Raw genomic sequence first — 19,788 nt, 5'->3', positions numbered from 1 at the left:
ATGTGAATTGTTTGGCATCAGACCTTCACAGTGAAGTCATCCTGTAGCCAATGTAAATCAAATGGAGAAAAGTCTATCTGCTTTGTTTAAAACTTAATTCAATGTAATCCCGTTGAGTCAACTCTTCCTGTGTTACATTCTGGCCGGTAATAATGTGTATGAGTGTGAGTGCAGCCTCTCAGTTTTTGGGACCAAAGGGGAAAAAATCAGCCAATTTCAACGCTGCAAGCCAAATAATTATCCTTATGCTCAGCTTTATTTTGCTCATGTCGGTGCCAGCTAAGCATGGATGATACTGTTGGATTTCCATAATTTTCAGCCAATGCATTATTCACAAGGAATTTCTCTTGAGGTGCATATCTAGATGGGAATGGAGCTTGAATAATGAAGGCTAATTTCCCCGGTGGCATTGCCCCTTATATCAATCTATTTGACCCCCCTTATTTTACAGAGACACACAGAGAGTGAGGGGGTTGGAGAGTCTGATACACACACACACATTTACAGTCCCTCTCAAACACACACAAACACACACACACCCCTTGCGGTGTTTTCCGGGATCACGCCACTGCTTCCACTTGGGATCCACACAGCAGCAGCAGCGATATGGCTGATCATCGCCGGGACGGGACGGTGCTGTTTTTATGAGCGAAAGTGAAGGCGAATAATGCGTTATTACCGGTCAACAATGCACTCGCTCGGGCGACGGGACACTGCGGCACACCGTGCGACACGGGGATAAGACTTAACCTGACTTTTTTCAAGCAATCCGGTGCGTTTTTACAGCAAAGTAGTTGGAGGAACTTGTCGCAGTGGATTCATCCCAGCGTGCTGCCTGGATTACCACACACAAGTGGAACAATAGTCTCCTGCAGCAGAAGCACAAGCAGGTCAGTGGCAGCGCTACGTACAGTTTATGTCCTCTCTCCACGCTTTTGTCGATCCCGTATTGACAATGTCCGGGACGTCAAGAAAGCAAACCATTACCAGGGGTTGTCCTATCACCTGACATTGCAGGTGGTGGAGTTATTCTTTGGTTCGTGAAAACAAAAAGGTGCCTACGTGCTTTTTCTCTGGGTTGTATTGCGCAAGTGGAAGTAATGTTGGTACAAATGTCACTGAAACAAACCCGACAGTTCAAAACACCACAGCAGATAGAAGTGATTCAGCGATACGGGGCACACGGACCGACTCAGATTCAACTCCCTTGAGCTATAGTCTTATATTTGACTTCGTGTGATCGTCCCGGGTTCCCTAACATGTGAAAAACAATCCACAATCACAACGTCGGGATCCCCTCAGGGATGATCCCGGTGCCATTTCCATGAGTTTCCGAGTGTATCCCGGGCGGCTGTGTAACTTTTCTTTGCCCTGCCTGACTCTCCTCCTCCCGGATACTTGCGTCAGGAAAACACGGGGAGAGAGGAGCTGACCGAAAATGCAAAAGGCCTGTAAGGTAGATCTCTGCCTGCCAGGCCCCGACGCGATTTTGGTCTGAGTCCCGTGATATTTATCGTGCGGCTGCTCGCTGCCCACTTATGTGCGCTGTGCCTGCAGTCATGCCTCGTTACATGGGATATAGTCAGGGGGCTTCGCTCGTCCGCAAATGTGACAGTCCGGTCCCGCAGTGCTGTCGATAACCTCGTGGATGTCCGCTGATGGAAATGTTAAGTGGTATAATAATAGCGACTTAGATTTTTTTTTTTTTTTTTAAATTATTGCCTTTAGCAAAAGCTCTGAACACTTCATTTCTCGGAGGCGTGTTGGGAGTATCATTTAGCTCTAAATTATTGATGTCCATCTCAGTGTGGGATGTCCAGATTGAAATCATGCGTAGCCATCATTACATCCAAAGCAAAAATAACCTCACTAATCACCTCAGACCAATAATAGCCATGTGTTACTACTGCATATCCTGTCTTATTACAGTAATTGACTACAGCTTTGGTTAGGGCCTCATTATATTTTGCAGTCTTTCAAAACACGATACAGACTTGTAAGACTTGTGTTACCTTTTTGTTGTGTGTTGCCAAGTTGGGCTTGTGCATAGTCCTAAAACCAAGTATTGTGCAGTTGGATAGGCCGTCCCTGTAACTGTGTCTTCTGGTTTGAATGTCACACATTTGTACATTATTCTGTGGTCATACAATGACATCTTTTAACCAGGAGGGATTTCACTGAGACTATTTACAAGAGCGCCAGGTCAGTCATGATAATTAACATGTATAATGATGCTAAATAATGATGTTTTGCCTGTCCACTTATTCAGTGTTGTCCTCTACAAACTTTCAGTGGAGTCATATCATGATGATACAATCATACTGTGTTATTATTCTACAAATTTCAGTCTTCCAAATGACTTCTGCAAAGTTAATTGTACATGTTTACATTTAGAGTATGCGTTTGAAAAGTTTCACCTGATCTAATAACTAACAGTGGAGGTCATTACGGGAATTTGATGATCTTCTAATGCATTTTGCACATTATTGGACAACATATTGGGAAACATATTCCTTTTAATATTGCAACATTGATTTTAGCCATTATTATCCAGCTTTAAGTGTAGTTAAAGCTATTTTTGAGTGACCCCTTTGAGTCAGATCGCCCCAAAATCATAGAGGAAGTCTCTCTCCTGTTGTGGCTGAAAATGGATGGAATATTTCAGATCTCATCCCTCGACTTTTTGAAGTCTTGTCCTTCCGCTTATTCATTGATCTTCTTTCCGTAAGTCCTTCTTCTCATCTAACTCCGCAGATTTGGGTTAAGTGACAGAAGAGCTGCTGAGGAGGAGCCAATGGGCTTATGAGGAGAATAGACTACTTCTTGGGTTATCTGTTGGTTTATGCGCGTGTTTGAGTGAATGTGTGTAGGATTCTGTAGTTGGGCAGATTTGTGCATTACTCATGCATCCTGAGGCCGCTGCGCCAAGCGGTGTTCGGAGTGCCACTGAGTGCCCATTCCACTCTGCCACATTGTATGTGAGTGCATGCATGCGTATGATTCATGTGCCACTGAAATGCCGAAGAACGCTTGTTTGTTTGTCATGAAAAGGAAAGAAGGAGGAGGAAAGACAATATCACATCTTGGCCTCACAAGTTATTGAAATATTCTCTTCCGGCTTGATAGAAGTAGTTGTGTGTGTGTCGAACATCCAGCTAGTTAGTGTTTGTGTATACTGCAGACTCAGGTCCTCAGGTCCATTCATTCTTTAGCCGAGGCATAATTGGCAGAGGAATCCCGGAGCAAGGCTGGCAAGGATCGCGTGCTGCAGCACTGTGTGGCATCCCAAGCACTGGAGGGCTGGAAGTTTTTATAGCTGACATGAGCATGTGTGTGTGAGAGCGTGTGTGTGTGTGCACGGAGGGGAGAGTATAACGATAGGGGAGATGGAGAGATGTAAAATGTGAATTCTCAGCTTTTTCGCCTCTCTCTGTCTCCTTTCTTCTTCTCCTTACCTCAGAGACAAACTGCGGTTCCAGCCTGGGCCTGTAACCTAGCAACCCAAATGGTGTGTGTCTTGAATAAATCAGACCGTGTTCCTCCTCCTGTCCTCCTCAGGGGTGTGTCACTTCACCTTACCTCCATGCTACCACATCCATGCAACCACCCACGCAGGCATGCAGAAACACATGTGCACATGCTCGCAGGCTGTTAACAAACACAAATAACTTAATACAAAGATGGCAAGGGTTTTAGTTGTTCTTCGTTTGTATCACTTAACCCATTAACCTTTGCTCGTTTGTGTGTGCTTTATCGCACAGCCACTGAATTCATTAACAGTTCATTGTAGCGTTTTCAAACACAACTCAAACAGCTGAAGCGCTTGTAGCGTGTTTGAAGGAGTGAGAGCGGCCTCCGTCATCTGGAGAGTGTCCCTGCGTTTAGTGGGAGTTATGCATCAGCGTTGTTGGTGGTTTACCGGGTGTCTGGTGAGTGTGGCCTGCACATGCTGCAGCTTGGAGCCACATGTCTCATCCCACTCACTGTTGTGCCTCTGCCAAGCTCTTCACACTGCCACCTCCATCTGCACCAGACAACACTTAACATCCAACGCGCATTCATAACACTTTATTCTTCATGGAACTTTTTTTTGTTTTACAAGTTGACCAACACATACACTTATACACTCTAAAATGTCGTTTATTAAGTGTGAAAGTCTGTTTCTGAATGCAGCCTCACTCTTAGCTCATGTTGTGGCATTGCAGCAAAGATTTACATATATTAAAAATAGCATCAAAAACTGGAGTAGAAATGAATTAAAAGCCACTTTCATGCAGTTGCCAGGCAGAAATGTTTATGTATTTGCATGATGCATTAAACGATAAACGGTTAGATTTAATCAAGGCACAATGATACTACTACAAAGTTGACAAGTGTATCTGGTGTTTCATAAAATGTTCTTTAAAGCAGATGAAAAAAAGTTACAAACTAAATAGGAATATGCAAGTTGGTTAAATATTTCAATAAGATAAATGTTGTTTGCTTCTTTTGTGTTGTTCTTTACTAGCTAGACTGCACCTTCGTCATATTTGAAATAAAATTGGAAATCTTCAGCTACATTTAAAATATATAGGGGTACAATGATGTGTTTCCCTTTATGAGCTGCTGGTTAATGAGATTCCCTCTGCATCACTGTTTGTGCAAATTCAACAGAGATAAGATGAAGACTGTGAAATTAGAAATTACTTTGTGTCTGTCCATGTGTGTGTGCATGCCTGGATGTGAGCATAAGTGTGCTGATGATAACACTGGTATGTATTTATCTGGGTAATAAGTGATGCATTATATTATCACTGTTCCCCCGTAATGTGAGTCATTTATTTCTGAAAATTTGCGGATGACGGCTGCAGTGTTGCACGAGGAGAACCAAGTCTCCTTGTCCAAGGGAGATTCTTCTCTAGTGAAGTCTGGGAAAACATGCAAATGAGGGGGGAGGGAGATTCGTTCCATACTGATAATCCATGGGTGACGGATGTTATGAAATGAATGTGAGTCGTTCTTTTGTTCCCTTTTTTTAAAAACTTTTTTCCATTTTGGAGAAACGCCTTCGGCTGAGGTGTAAACCTCATCCAGCTGGGCTCATGTAAATTGGCAGAGGCAATGTTGTTAGCAATGGATACTTGCCTAAGCGCATCTTCTGGTGAAAGAAAGCCAGTCGTCCTGAGTGAGGATCACTGGGTTTGAATTCCCTCAGAGCACTGGCTGTCTCTAATAGGCCTGAAAGACTGAGAGCCTGAAAGGATGAATGGCTTTTGTTGAAGCCTCCAAGGTTGGACACAAAGAGAAAGGCAGTGGGTGCCCTGTCTCTGTGTGTGTGTGTGTGTGTGTGTGTGTGTGTTTGTGTGTGCGTGCACTTGTGCATGTCAGCTCTCCAGCCCTTATGGGTTAGAGATAGAAGTAGCAGGAAGTGGAAGGGGGACAGATATACTCTGCCATAGCTGCCTCTACCTCCAGGCCAGTAAAGCAGAGCGAAGAGAAACACAACACACAAAGTGACTTCAACACATAACTACACACATGCAAAGACACATATACTGTACATACACTCATAAACCAGATTCTAAATGTCAGCTAAGGGGCACTCTGAACAATATATATAACTTTGAAAGCTCTCTGACGTTAAGAGATATAAACACACAAATACACAATACACATAGGCAGGTCACAGGCGGGTGAATATGAAGAGCACTTTGCTGGAAAAACAATATGTGCTTTTTCTCCCATTTATTTTGAGGATGGGATGCTTCTCTCTTCTCTCCACATTCATTTTATACATTATTTGAAACTAGCTCTCCATCACAGTACACAAGCTTAGGTTACTGTCAGCCATAGATAGTGTATAGAGCAGGAAAAAGTTTATTCTGGTGATAATTTTGTCAGGAATACTGCCTTGAATGCCATGACTTCAGTGTGGCTAGTTAATGGAAGAGCCACTAACATGTATGTCAATCACAGCTCATTTGGGAGAGCTACCCTTGTCTGAAACCTCTTGGGAGCTGCATTGTCAGCCATTTCCATGTTATTTTTGTAATTTTTTTTGTTTGTTGCTCTCTTTCTCTCTCATTCTCTGTGTCTCTGTGGGTCTGCTCTCTCATTCTGTGTGTCTTTTATTCTGCAATGTTTGCACTTGGGATACATAACAATGAGAACACACGCTGCGTGAGCAAACACAATCATCGGGAGCCCAAAGAACTGCGGAAAATGCGCCGAGGCTGCACTGCAGTAGTTTCACTGTACAATGAAGATTAACGTGGCAGTGTGGATGTAGCTGTTGATGGTTATAATGAGAACAATGGCCGTGGTAATGATGATGGGGATGCAGGTGGTACTGATGATGATAATGATGATGTTGGTTGTTGTCTCCTCCCCTCTCCCTTAGGCCTGTGGGCCCCGGTGGTGCGGTTGAGAAGATGGACAGAATGAAGATAATCAAGCGGAGGCTGTCCATGTCTCTACGCAGCGCTCGGCCCGTCGACGACTCCCTGTCTGAACTGGCTGAGCAGATGGCCTTGGACGAGCCATCCGCAGCCAGGGACAATGGTGAGAGATGTGAACAAGTGCAGTCGCACTCAGGTACACAGAAGCACCTCACACACAAACTCAAATATCTTTCATGTGAATAATTTATGTGTGCAATACTCATGCAGATGTGAGTTTTATATATGCATGAATCCAGCAAAGTATCAGAATAAGTCAAGTTGCCATTAGTGCGGTGGCGTCTCTGTACAATATCCGCGCGTTTGAATACAAGCTCTTCAAATAAGTGAACTACTCTCACCTCAACTTTCTATGTAATGTTACTTTTGACAACAGTGTCTGTAAAATCTGGAAGAACCTGTGTAGTTCCCAGCTGCTTCAACAGTAGTGGCAAACTTCAACTTGGGAACAAAACTGAATGCAAAATACACAATACACCTTAATTTTAGGTCTGTAATGATTAAATGCGGCTCTTGTTTTATTATTCAGCTAGTACTGTAACATCAGTGTATTACACAATACTTGATGATGGCAGATGGTCAGGTTTTTTCTCTATTTCTCATTATCCATTCAGACTATTAGCATAACCAATGTGTTATATGTAAAATCTTCAAATTATATTGTTAAGATCTCCATCCATATGAGTTACCTTCATCAGTAACTGGGGGTCACTGTCGAATGTCTTTAATCCAACCCCACATGCTGCAGGCAGCAGCAGGCGCTGATTTGCCACCGCAGTAATGGCGGCGGTGCTAGATGGCAGAACACACAAATCGTTTGCCGTATTTGTCTATATACTGAATGTACATACAGTATCTCAGATCATAATGTAAGAAACGGAGGAGAAAGCTTAGGTAGCAAGGCAGCGTGTGTTGTCATCATGATGAAGAGTAATTGTGTCACCTCCATTACCCTCTTGGGAGTGACTCAGTGATTAGTTTGACTCCAACATCTGTTACGGCTACAGTCACCACACAGGAGCAGGCTGACCATGTTATTAAAGAGCACTTTCTCATGGGCTCTGACAGTTCTAGACTTCATCTGGAGCTTTTTGAGTACACAGAGAAGCATTAACTGATGTAGTGGTTGCAAATGATGGTGTAGGTGGAGAGGGAGTCAAAATAGAGGTCATGACTGATCCTTGAAGGAGATGTAGGAAGGTTATGCAAAAGCAGATATTGCGGTCCTCCACGGTTGTATGTCTTTTATTCACAGTAAACCACACCCTGAAATAATGTATTTGTTGTTGTATATTGCATCTCATATAACAGTATGTTCCCGTCGTACTTTATGCACTAATCTCATGAAGTCACACAGACATCATCATCTTCACCTCATCATCAGCTTCATCACCGTCTGTTCACTTTTCTTTCACTGGTCAATCATTCAAGACTGAGGGAAGTAGCATACTGGAAATGGATTTGAATTCACAAAGCTTTGTTGTGAATTCAGATACATACGTGTGTATTCACATGAAGGAGAAAAAAAAGCAATGTCATTCTCAGAAACTCTGGGTGCCATCTGCTGGGCGTCTTCCAGGATTGCAGGGCTCTCTTTGGCAAAATCAAAGACCTCACCTAACATAAACAGTGTGTGTGTATGTGTGTGTGTGTGTGTTTTTGTTTGTGTCCTATTCTGGCTCCAGACAGAAACCAGGTCAGAACACAGAGTGAGGGAGGTTGCCTCTTGTTTCAGTGGATGCTTTTGTCTGAGCAAAAAAAGAAAGAGTAAAGACAGACAGACAGTGAGAGAACAAGAAAAAAGGTGTCGTTGTTCAAATATAGCTGTGCTGTGTTTTAGGCTAGAGATGTCGGCTGCTTTGCAGTTTGAGTACAGGGAGTGATAATGTTTGTTGTTGTTGTGATAAGCTCCGAGGCTGCAACATCTAAACCTCCATACCTGATTAATTTCACTCCCTGCCTTCTGTGTCCTCTTCCTCCTATTTTTACATCTCTCTTTAGTCTTCAAGAGCTCGAGCTATGTCAGTTCATTTCCAGAGAGCACAAGGAGTAAGGAGGAGAGAGGCAGTAGGATGGAGGAAGTGATGTAGAGGATGAGAAGAGGGACATTAAACTTTAACCACTGCTCCACATCTTGTACTTACCATCTCCTCCTGCCTTTCCCCCTTGCTGTATCACCCCAGTGACCTCCACATCTCTATATATCTTAGTCAGACTGTGCAAAAGGGCGGCAGAAAGTACGCCTCACATTTTTCAAAGTGCTAATTAGAAGCAATGTGGCGCCGGCTTCAGATCTGTTCCTCCACTGTGTTCTCGGAGGCGGGAATGTGAGGGGAATCATGTGAGGATTTTAGAGGAACATTAAACCCTAATGCTCAGGGATCACAGAGGAATTTACAGTGCCATGTGGAGAAAAATTGAGGATTATTTGAAATATAGGAGATGTGACATGTGGGCTTCCACCCACATTCTGCAAAAGGACTCATTAATACTAATGAATGTGAAAGAGAGATGATGATACATGCATGCTGGGAGCGTGTCCCACACATTTGTGACGAGTTGGGTTAGGTTTTTGCTTTGAGAGGAGAATTTGCTTATTCATAAGATTAAATCTGACCCACAGACTTTAACTGTTACAGCTCAATATTATATTGTAGTCCTGTTTCCCAAAGGGCCTCTAGCATGTCTCTTCTCTGACTCTCCGGTCTTCACAATCAGCCTTTATAAGTCTATGACTCAACATTATTTTCCACTATGCATTTCCTCATGCCTCATACTCTTTGATGGCTATTTCTATGACTGTGTTTCACAACTGTTTTCTCTTCTAACATGAGTGCAGCAGCTGTATGCATTCCCACCTTTTTATCTATCACTAGTACATATTGTACTTTTCCTACATGTTCTGCTTCCTCTCTGTCTGGTCTCTGTGTGACCTTGTGTCGTCTTTTTTCCTCTTCTTCTTTCTCTTTTTCTCCCGTTCCTCCCTACAATTTCTGTCTCTGCCCTGCTGCTTCTGTTCTCTTGTGCTTTCTCTTCAACTCATACACCTTTCTTTCCCTTTATTTATTTCTCTCTCTTTCTCATTCGTGTCAACCTGCTTTCTCCTCACTCTCTCGCCTTCTCTCGCACTCTTTTCTTCTTTCCCTTCGTTTGCTCCCTCTCTCCGGCTGTCCGTCTGGCATCGTGTGTCTCAGAGCCCATGGTGGTGTGCGCCGTGCACCCTCCCGCCTCACACAGTGCTCCCTCCTTCCTGCGTCAATATGCCGGTCATCTGGGCCGCACCGCCCTGCGCAGAGAGCTGGGTGGGGGGCTGGAAAGAGACAGAGCCTTCCTGAGCCTGCACAGGACTGGATCTCTTGGTACACACACACACACACACTTACACACATACACACAGTGATGCATGCATGCAGTCATAAGCACACAAAACCATATACCTGGATGCGTGAAGTAGACGGGTTTAATCCAGTTTTGAGAACTGAAGCAAATTCTGAAGCACATTTTATGCCAGAAATCAATAAGGGAGTCATTTCACAACAAACCAGTGGTGGAAAATAACTCTGTACTTTCTTTATATGTTAATTTGTAGCTTTACTCCACTATATTTAAGAGGCTAATATTGTTATATGCAAATATTTACACGGCACTAGATTTATTGGACAGTTTTAGTTACTAGCTACTTTTAAGATGATGGTTAAATGGACAAATTGAACCTGGATCTTTATGATCCATTTATAAAATCTAATCTAAATAAGCAAATAATATAATACTGTCAGGATGTTTCTGATACTTTAACAACCTTGGCTACTACTACTTCTGTACTTCTGCTTATTAAAGTACTAATTTGAATACAGAACAGGACACATTACACTTACCACACTATTTCCTGTATCAGTCCTTGTCCATTTTTTCTGCATATTTTCATTTCTTCTGTCTGTCAGTAGTGCGGTAACTTTTCCATATGTTCTTGTCCTTGCATGTTTTAAGAATAACTTACTGTAATATTCAGCTGTTAACATTATATATATATTATTTATAATTTTATGAGTGTTTCACCAGAGCAAGCTTGAGCAATACTGCCACCTGTGGGTGGAAAAGACATGCACACACTGATGTCATGTAGACGTTGCTTACCACTCAGTAGAGTGTGAGTGTGTGTGCGTGCATGCATGTGTGTGGGTTTTCAGTGAGTGAAAAAACGTATTTAATGATGCAGCCTGGCCATCCTCCCAACATTTACCACGATTCTGGAAGGCTAAAACTCTAATGACCTTAATCCAACGTACGCTAACACACACACACACTCTCTCTCACAACATAAACATGCGTTCACAATCACTTTTTCCTTCTGTCTGTCCGTCTGCATTATGTAATGGAACGTGTGGTCCGTAGCTATATGGATCCCAGTAATCTCATTTCCCACTGGGCCAGAACGGCTTATATCACAAGCGATGGGATGGAGTGAGGAAGGCAAAGTCAAAAATGAAGGCAGTCGGAAGCGTCTGAAGACTTCGATTTCGAAGATGGGGTTTTAGAGTGAAATGGAGCTTAGAAAATGTTAAAGATTGATTGCGGGGGACTGGGCGATGGAGAGGGAGAAATGAGAAGTATAGATGAAAGGAGGGAGCGACAGACAGACAGAGAGGAAGGGGAGTGATAGTTCCACTGGAGTCCTATTAGCTTTGTGCTGTGCATCCCGTGAGTCCTCGGCTGAGTGAACTGCAGATAGACCACAATGAGTCTCCTTTCATCCATTGAACTCTGGCCGACAAGATTCTTGTATCAGGAACTTACAGTTCATTGTGATCCTGCAAGCCGGGAATACATTAGGAATGGATGGATGAACCTTACATGAACCCTCGAAAGAAATAGGGACAGTAGCATAGGGCTGGCTATAGCTTTTATTTTTCATTAAACAAGACATTATGCTCATTTTCAGGTTCATAACTTTTTTTCGGTTACTACTAGAATGGGTTTACATGCCTTAATACTCCAAAAAAACGCACCAGCTTTCTTACTTTGTCCAGTGCTGCAGCACTGTATTCCCCCTTTGTGTAAAACGCTCTGTTTTAGCTCCTGTCTCTTTAAGTCCCGCCTCCCGAATACCCAGTCCGATCTGATTGTTCAGCTCACACATGCCTGAACCAGCATCACTCATCGTGTCTCCCGTTGGTTCTGTCTTGTTTTCAGCTTCCAGTTAGCTTCACTTCTACCATGTACCAATATAGGCGTAAATTATGCAAATGTGTGACACGGTGACGTAGTGTAATGTCAAGAAGTCACGAAAATACAGGCGGGACTACTGACGAGGTGTTGCAGGCACTTCAAGTGTTTGTCTGCATGTACAAGAACCTATATAACACACTGAAGGAAAGGAACAAAAGCAAAATCGGTCACCTTTAACAAAAGAAGCCAACGTTGGCAAATGTTGGATGCTGTCTAAAAATAAGAAGCTGTAAAAGAACTTTGCCTAAAATAAATAATCTGATCAAACATTAACATGTAAATTACATTACAAATCAAACCAGATAATGGATGCCAGCTGTCAGTACTTTTTGCTGCTACTGTAGTGTCTGGGCAGCAGTAGAAGGATGCATCAAATGCTGATCTTTGGAGTTAATACACAGTGTGAAGGGAATAGTTTAAATTTTGAGAAATAAACTTAATCCCCTGCTTTCAGTCTTTGTGCTGAGCCAAGCTGACCATTTCCTAGCTGTGGCCTCGTATTAAAGGAGACTTATTATTGCGTGTTAGATAGGTTCTTGTGCATGTAAATCTTGAAAGTTAAAAAGCCTAAAGTCTTCACCCACAGGAGCTCCCCTCCCCCGCATGAAAAACTGCTCCAGATGTGCCTAAACGCCTTGTCAGTAGTCCCGCCTCTAATTCTGTGACTTCTTGACAAGAGACTATGTCACCATGTCACACATTTGCATAGTTTATGCCTATATTTACTGTGGAAGTGAAGCTAACTGGAACCTAAAAACACGACAAAGCTGACTAGAGACACGTTGAGTGGTGCTGGTTCAGGCCTGTGTGAGCTGACCAATCAGAGCAGACTGGGTATTCCGGGAGGCGGGCCTTAAAGAGACAGGAGCTAAAACAGAGTGTTGGAATAGTGAATGCAGTGCTGTAATACTGGACAATTTAAGAAAATGTGTAGGTTTTTTGAGCATTAAATGTGAACCTATTGTTGTAATAACCCAAATTATGAATCGGAAATCGAGCATAATGTGTCTCCTTTACACAAAAAAGGGTGGATGTAAATGACAGTGGTATAATCTTCTAATCTTAGATACTGTTAGAAAGAAAATACATGTTTCTAAGTTTTAAGACTGACAGAAGAAAGTCATACTCTATGAATATTATAAATGTTAAGTCAGTGTACTGTTTCAAAGGTGAGGAAAGTGTAGGGATTGTGGACAAGTATCAGTAACCTGTAGAAATATGTGAACATATCAGTTTTAAGCTCATAGACCGATGGTCTGGCAGAGTGACTTCATTCTTTGAAGTCCACAGCTGTCTCTGAGCTCAGAAAAAGCCTAAAAAGGACATAGCTTGACTCAGGACTGAGCGTAGATGCAATTCTATTATAAAATCATGATAAGGTGTAGTTTGAAATGTTAAGAGGTTGGCTGTCTGTGCGTGTGTGTTTCCCACTGGTTGGTCTCGCTGACTCACTGTGTGCTACTCAGCAGTCAGAGCACGTCGCACCCTTTAATAGAGCGACATGATGATGCAATCTCTCTTTCCTGCTGCACTAAAGAGATTGCCCACCCTTTCTCTGTCTTTCTCTAACTTGCTCCATCCATCCATAGGAGTATTCAATTAAATATACTCTTCATCTGTGTAAGTGGGCCTGACTGTGCTGTTATACGTGTATGTTAGAGGTGTTTGGCCCCGAGCCAGAGCCAGAGAGCTTTTACAGGTTTGTGATTCATCTGTTGCTAACTGGGCCCACACCCACTCCCACAGCACTGTACTTACAGTGAGGAAAGATGAGCACTGCGCTTTTCATTTTTTTTGCTTTTCCACTGGTTACCTCATCCTTTTCTCCCTGTAAAGATCTGTAGTTACACTTTTGAGGATTAGTCTGCCCTGCTGTCTGTTTTTACAGAGAAACGGGACTCTGCTGAAAGCTGCCTACTCTTCTCTAAATACTGTCGCAGGCTGCTATTTCTGATACTGTCACAGATGTCTCCTCTCGTTCTTTTCTCCCCTCTGCCTCCGTCTCTTTCTCTCTACATACATCAGAATACTATATTTAACCTCCAGATAAAACCCAAAGATGAAGGATGGAAAGCTTTTCAGACCACCCTTATCCCTCCCTGTGTATTGCGCACCATGAGAGACCTTGTCTGTGCCAGGGATTTAATGTAATGCATTAACACTGCATTAATCGCTGTAGCCCTCTCCCTTGCTCCCCTACACTCTCGGCCATTTGCTCACACTAACCCTCTTTGCTCATTGGATTTAATAAGAACAATGGAGTGGACTCCTTTTATGTAGTAGCGCTTGTAAGCTTTATGTGTGCTTGTTGTTACTGTAGTTTACGCTAGCGGCGAGGAGCTAAAGAATGCTGGTGATATAGGAAACGAAGGGGGTGGGTGAGGCGTTGGGGACCAGCACATGTAGAGCCGGTAGCTGACAGTAGGCGCTCTGGTCCCAGTAATTGAATAATAAGATTCCTTAGATGCAGATAAAAGGTTTAGAGGTAATTACCGCAGTCTAAATTTTCCCTCCCTCCAGCCCTGTGAGTGCGTTTCTCGCTGTTCCTCAGGGATGTTATATGCACTTGGATTTTTTATGTCTCCCAAGTCTGGAGGCAGACTGTGGTATTTATTGTGAGAAGAAAAATGTCGAAAAACAATAGATTTTACTTGGAAGGGCCACTGTAGCCAAGAAAATGTGACAATATAGATGTTTAAACCAAGGTGAACAGTGAATGAGACCCTCGATGGGAATGAAAAGCTATGTGGAGGTGGCCGCAGAGCAAGAGAGAAATCTTTGATGTATACAGTTGCACTTGTGAATACAGAGAGACAGAGAGACGGTAATGGGTGGAGGGCTGAGTGGCGAGCTTTTGTCCTTGACTTCTTAAGCTCAAGGAGGCAGCACTCTGCATCAACATAGGTCTGCCAATGTACTTTAAATGGCCATTACTCTTCATTTGAATGCAGTTTAGGCAAGCAATCTGTAAGATATTGCCAGAATTTTTGTTCAGAATATTCAAAAAATGAACTAACATTATCAACAGAATGTGAAGATACAAGCGTTAACATCAAAGACATGTATGCACTGTGCTACAGAAATAGCTACTAAAGTTAGCATGCTAACCACTTAGTCCCTGCCCATCCTGTCTCGTAATACCACTTGTACCTCAAAAGTCGACAGTCCAATAGCATAGCCCCACATAGTTTCCATTGAAAGATGTATGCGAGCTGCGATTTCCCTACAATTCACAATATTCTTACACCTATTTTCTTTATTAAACTGAAACATGCCACTATATGCCTGAATTGTTGTTTCTCTCTCTTATCGAACGAAGACAAGCTTAATTGCAAAATACAACAAATCAAATACGTCTTGGTTTTGTCTTTCCACTGTCCCAACAATCACCATCTTGGGTTTGGTTGAAAAAATGGCTTTATTGCTTTACATCCTGCTTATCCAACTGGTGTTGACCGAACTCCCTCTGGCTTCTCCTCTGTAAATCACCTCGCCACTGTATTTCCTGTGGTCCTACTGGCTTGCGGTTGTGTTCTGGTCCTGGTCCGGCCTTCTTCACTGCAAGGCTGCTGAGTCTCGTCCTATTGCTAGTGGTGTTAACAGAAACACACCACAGTGCTCCGAACCCTTGGTCCGGGCAGACTCAACTAGCTAATAGGGCCACTAGCTGCATGGCTGACTGAGCTCACTAGCTGACAGCAACTCGTATCTCCAGCTGTAAAAAGCTAAAGCAAAGAGTATAGCAGTTTGCGGTTACTCTGGTGATATGCTGCCCCCCTATGAGTTTTTTTTTAGAGTAACTTTTAACAGTGAAGGTCCTGTTTATAAGAAACGTTCATTTTTGAGTCTCATTCCCAACTCATCAAATACTGACGCTTTGTGATGGTAGGTTGGGTCGGCCACCGTCCCAAAGCGTCAGTTTTTTAATGAGACTAAAAAAAAAATCAACTTTTGTTACAAATAGGGCCTTTAATTATAAAGTAATTGGCCCAAGACAACAGTCATACAGTACATCTTATGTGGAGGAGCTGAAGTTAACACTGCGCACAGTGTTAACAAATATTTATTTTAAAACACCTCCCACACCTAGCTAGATTAAAAATGTTTTCAAGATGTGTGCAAGTATGCAGTTTGCCAGCCATCTCACATGTTTACTTATCTAAGCCAATAATACATTCACATCTTAGCTTCTGCCAAGTATAATTGTGTGTTTGTGTAAATGTTCTTACGATGTAGTGCATCACTATTGACTTGTAGGGTGTTCAAGCTTTTCTGCATGAGCAAGTTTTGTTAGTAAAAGCCTACAAGACAAGCTGATTATTGACATGAGGGGAGAGGTGAGGTTTTATCTCACAGTTGATGAACCCATTTGAAGAACACCTTTTTATACTGTGAAATCTTAAGAATATTTTGAGAAAAGATGGCATTTAATGCTTTATCTCGCTGACATTTTGGATGCAGTTGCCATTCAACACATTCAGGTTCTATAAACACTTATTTTTATGTTAGGTCCACGGGTCCATAGGAAAGATAGAGGGACGCACATACATGAAATGGTGGCATTGTGGATGCCAACACAGTGGTGTTGCATTAAATGTGATCTTTAATGTCCTGGAAATCTGTTTCCAAATGTGGAAGAAGTAATCAGATTCACCTAAATAAAAAATAGCAAAACCATGCTGTAGAAATACTGCATTGCAAGTAAAAGCTCTGCATTCATAAATATATGAATTATACTTTAACTACAAATTATATCATTAAATATATAATACTATATATAATATAATGAATTAATTATACTAAAAATTGCGTTATTGATGCATTCACATGTAGGCACGTATTTAATGTTGTTGCTGGGTTGTTTAATCTTTAACAAGGCATCATATTTTATAAACTAATCATGTTTTGCATGTAAAATCGTAATCTCATATGTAGCTAGTCGCTATCTCTGTTAAATAATAGAATGAAGGGAAAAGTGGTTAATGATCTTTCTCTGAAATGTAATGGAGTAGAAATGTACTGTGAAATAGCATAAAATGTAAATCGGTGCAAGCACCTTAACACTGTGCATTAGTATAGTACGAAAGTAAATGTACTCACCTAACAAATGTTACACCTTCAATAGTGACTGTACTAATAGTTTAAATCCAACAAATGATATCATCAAAAAATATTCAATAATCTGGCCTATTTGGTCCAATCAAATACATTATATTCATAACTAACAGCCCATTGCTTTACTACAGAAGCCCTAAATGGTCATGGGTTGAACATATTATTTCCTCCGTTGTCCTGCGACGAGTTCAAATTAATTTCTTTTTTCGAGATCACGAGTTATTTATGTGATTATCAAGAGTTACCAAATGTTGTTTTCCAAAGATAACAAGATAATTAATCATGAGAAAATGACTTCATAAGATTCATATGAGTGGACTATTATATGCACACTGCTCTGGGGGGTGGGTTTTGGGAGTTTCAAAGCAAACCACATGAACTTATGAATTTCTGGCATTAATAAAAGGTACTCCTTGATCTGACATTTTCAGCTTCAATCGGTTGCAACACTTGTAAAGATCCCATGTATGCACGCTGGCATGGCACTGCTGACAGAAGAGACATTAAGCGCTAAGGAGTAAGAGGGAACAATCTGTTGTTTTCTTGTAATAATGGATTAATTTGTCTAGTTCATTCGGGATAACAAAGATCAAATGACGAGAAAATGATCTTGTCATCTCAGGAAAAAAACACAAAACAACACTTGTTATTCAATGATAATGACATAAATAACTTGTGAGCTCAAGAAAACAAATAAAATGTAACTCTTCATCACGGGAAAAGGGAGGAAATAATATAAATATCTAAAATTTACTACACAGTAAATCTTCAAATGGTGTCTGAAATCTACCAGCCACTTTTAGATATTAAAAGAATTTAGTGCTAATTTCCCACCCTGCTTCAAGCATGCTGGTTACTGTAGGAAAACAAGCTTGTTGTGCCTCCTCCCTTAGTCGATACTGGAGATTTTCATTTGGAGTGAAAGTTTGGGATCTGTACAGAGAAAACATAGGTGCTTTCAAGTTCAACAACACATTCTTCAGTATTACCACATCTACAGTACATCCTGCTGAATAGTTTGAGGAATGTCTTTGTTCATATTCTGTATGCTCTGCAGGTGTGTCACACAGAGTCCTGTACGTGTGTAGTTTTTATGGGGATGTACAGAAACCGTGTGTGGAGTGGCCTGTTTAGGGGAAAGTGAGTGTGAATGTGTGACATGAATAATGGCTTGTGCCTCAGGTCCATGAGGAAGGACGGAGGGAGAAGGAGAGAGAGGAGGTGTGGAGAGAGAGAGGGGGGGGAGATAGGAGCTGGGATGCCAGAGGCGTCACTCAAAAGCCTCAGGGTTTCAATTTCTGCGCTAGAGACAGATAAGGACGAGGAGGCAGAGGACGGAGGGGATGGAAGGAGCGAGGGAGAGAGAGAGAGAGAGAGAGAGAGAGAGAAGAGGAATGAGATAGAGCGATTGAGATGGAGTGCAAGAAAGAGGCTGATCAGGCAGAAAATGTCATTGGCTCCTGAATAGGAAGAGACGGTTGTACTGTATATTCAACACCATCTCTGGACCCAGACAGAGATAGGAAAAGCGAGGGAGGGAGAGATAGCGGCAGGGGGGAAGGGGGGAGAGAGATTGCTATCACATGAGAGGGAGGAGAGTAATAGCAAGGTGAAGGGAGGGAGCAGGAGGACTCCCAACACTGAAAGCACTGATAGGGGCGCCAGAGGCAAGGAAGGAGAGAGAGGGAGTGGAAGGAAGGAGAGCAGCACAACAGCCTGAATAGAGTGGTGCGCTGAATAACAGGAAGAACAGGGAGGACAAAAGGAGGAGATCTGAGAGAAGGAGAAAAACATCAGGAAAAAGAAGAAGATACTGGACTGTGAATGAAAAAGTAACAAGAGAGAAGGAAAGAGCTCGGAGCCAAAGAGGTCAGGTAGTTGAACCACCAGACTGTAATTTTCTTCCTGAGGAGGAGCTGTAAGTTTCTGCACCTGTGTGTATGTGTGTGTGTGTGTGTGTGTGTCTGTGTGTCTGTGTGTGTGTGTGCTTCAGTGTTAATCCTATAGATGGAAACAGGACACCTGTTATTCTGAGATGATGGGGTGTAACAGTTTTCAGCTTGTGTGTGTTGGACTGTCTCTGCAGCATTTTGCCTACCTGCACGGTGTTTGACCTTCCTTAGTCAGCAAGCAGAGCGCGACTGCAGAGAGAAAAAAGAGCGAGAAGGAAGGAGCGGTGGAGAGAGGGAGTGTCTACAGGAGGAGAGAGAAAGAGAGAGAGAGTGTGTGCTAAAGTGGAGTAGTAGCCGAGGGAGTTGTTGCATTGTGATTTGTGTGCCCGTGCAGTCTGCACTGTCCTCCCAATGTAAGACCTGTTCTTAACTGCGCGGAGCTCTCGTGGAGATACAGAGACAGACGGGAGATTGGATTTTGACGCTCAATCAGCTACAACTCCTGAAGCCTGGGTCCCACCCAGAACTGTTGACTGGAAACCAAGACTGGACTGAACTCATTCCTCATCTATTAGTGAAATGTGTTTTTGACTTTTTGCTTTCAATTGTACTGCTTTGAATCCTTTGGATGATGGATCTATCAGGCAACCCCCAAGGGGGCCCTGCTCGTGCTCCCGGTGTGGGAGACTCGCGGACTGGGGAGGCTAGAGTGGGAGAGGGAATGAGAATGGGGGAGAGAGACACCCCGCTGAGGCTGTCACCTTTCCGTATGCTTCGCGTGCTGGACTCGTGCCGTCCTCCAGGAAACCGTATTGGTGAGTCTCATCACTGTCATCTCCATCGCCAAGTTCATCTTCATCCTGATCCACCATTTGTTTTAATTTATAAAATAAATGATAACAGATGACAGAAGGTTTTTTTAATAACAGTATATACGATTTTGATAGATTTTCTAAATGAGAATGTTGTTCAGTTGATGATTACATGAGGAAATCTGCATGTTTGTGCCTCATAAACACCCAGAATAGATGTCTTCTCATTCCATATACACTGATTTCACGTTGTTGGACATTGAATCAAGATCAAAAGTGTATAGATACAAACACGTGGATTTTTTG

At 42.5% G+C, this 19,788-nt stretch overlaps 1 protein-coding gene across 3 annotated transcripts in view; it reads left to right on the top strand.

Moving 5' to 3' along the window:
- The first annotated feature begins 622 nt into the window (after positions 1-622).
- Positions 623-19,788, top strand: part of LOC140999472 (cyclin-dependent kinase 17-like) — a 43,699-nt gene continuing 24,533 nt past the window's right edge. The window contains exons 1-3 of one of the 3 annotated variants that reach the window (XM_073469881.1): positions 623-890; positions 6,380-6,540; positions 9,632-9,796. In XM_073469881.1, the coding sequence (XP_073325982.1) occupies positions 6,411-6,540; positions 9,632-9,796 (295 nt within the window). In that variant the 5' untranslated portion in view covers positions 623-890; positions 6,380-6,410. Of the gene's footprint in view, positions 891-6,379; positions 6,574-9,631; positions 9,797-19,788 lie in introns of all 3 variants that reach the window. The other 2 variants (XM_073469880.1, XM_073469879.1) reach the window with 2 other exon arrangements.

This window comes from Pagrus major, chromosome 7 (assembly GCF_040436345.1).
Source record: "Pagrus major chromosome 7, Pma_NU_1.0".
Lineage (NCBI taxonomy): Eukaryota > Metazoa > Chordata > Actinopteri > Spariformes > Sparidae > Pagrus > Pagrus major.
The sequence above is the reverse complement of the archived record's forward strand: the minus strand, read 5'-3'. Positions and strand labels throughout refer to the sequence as shown.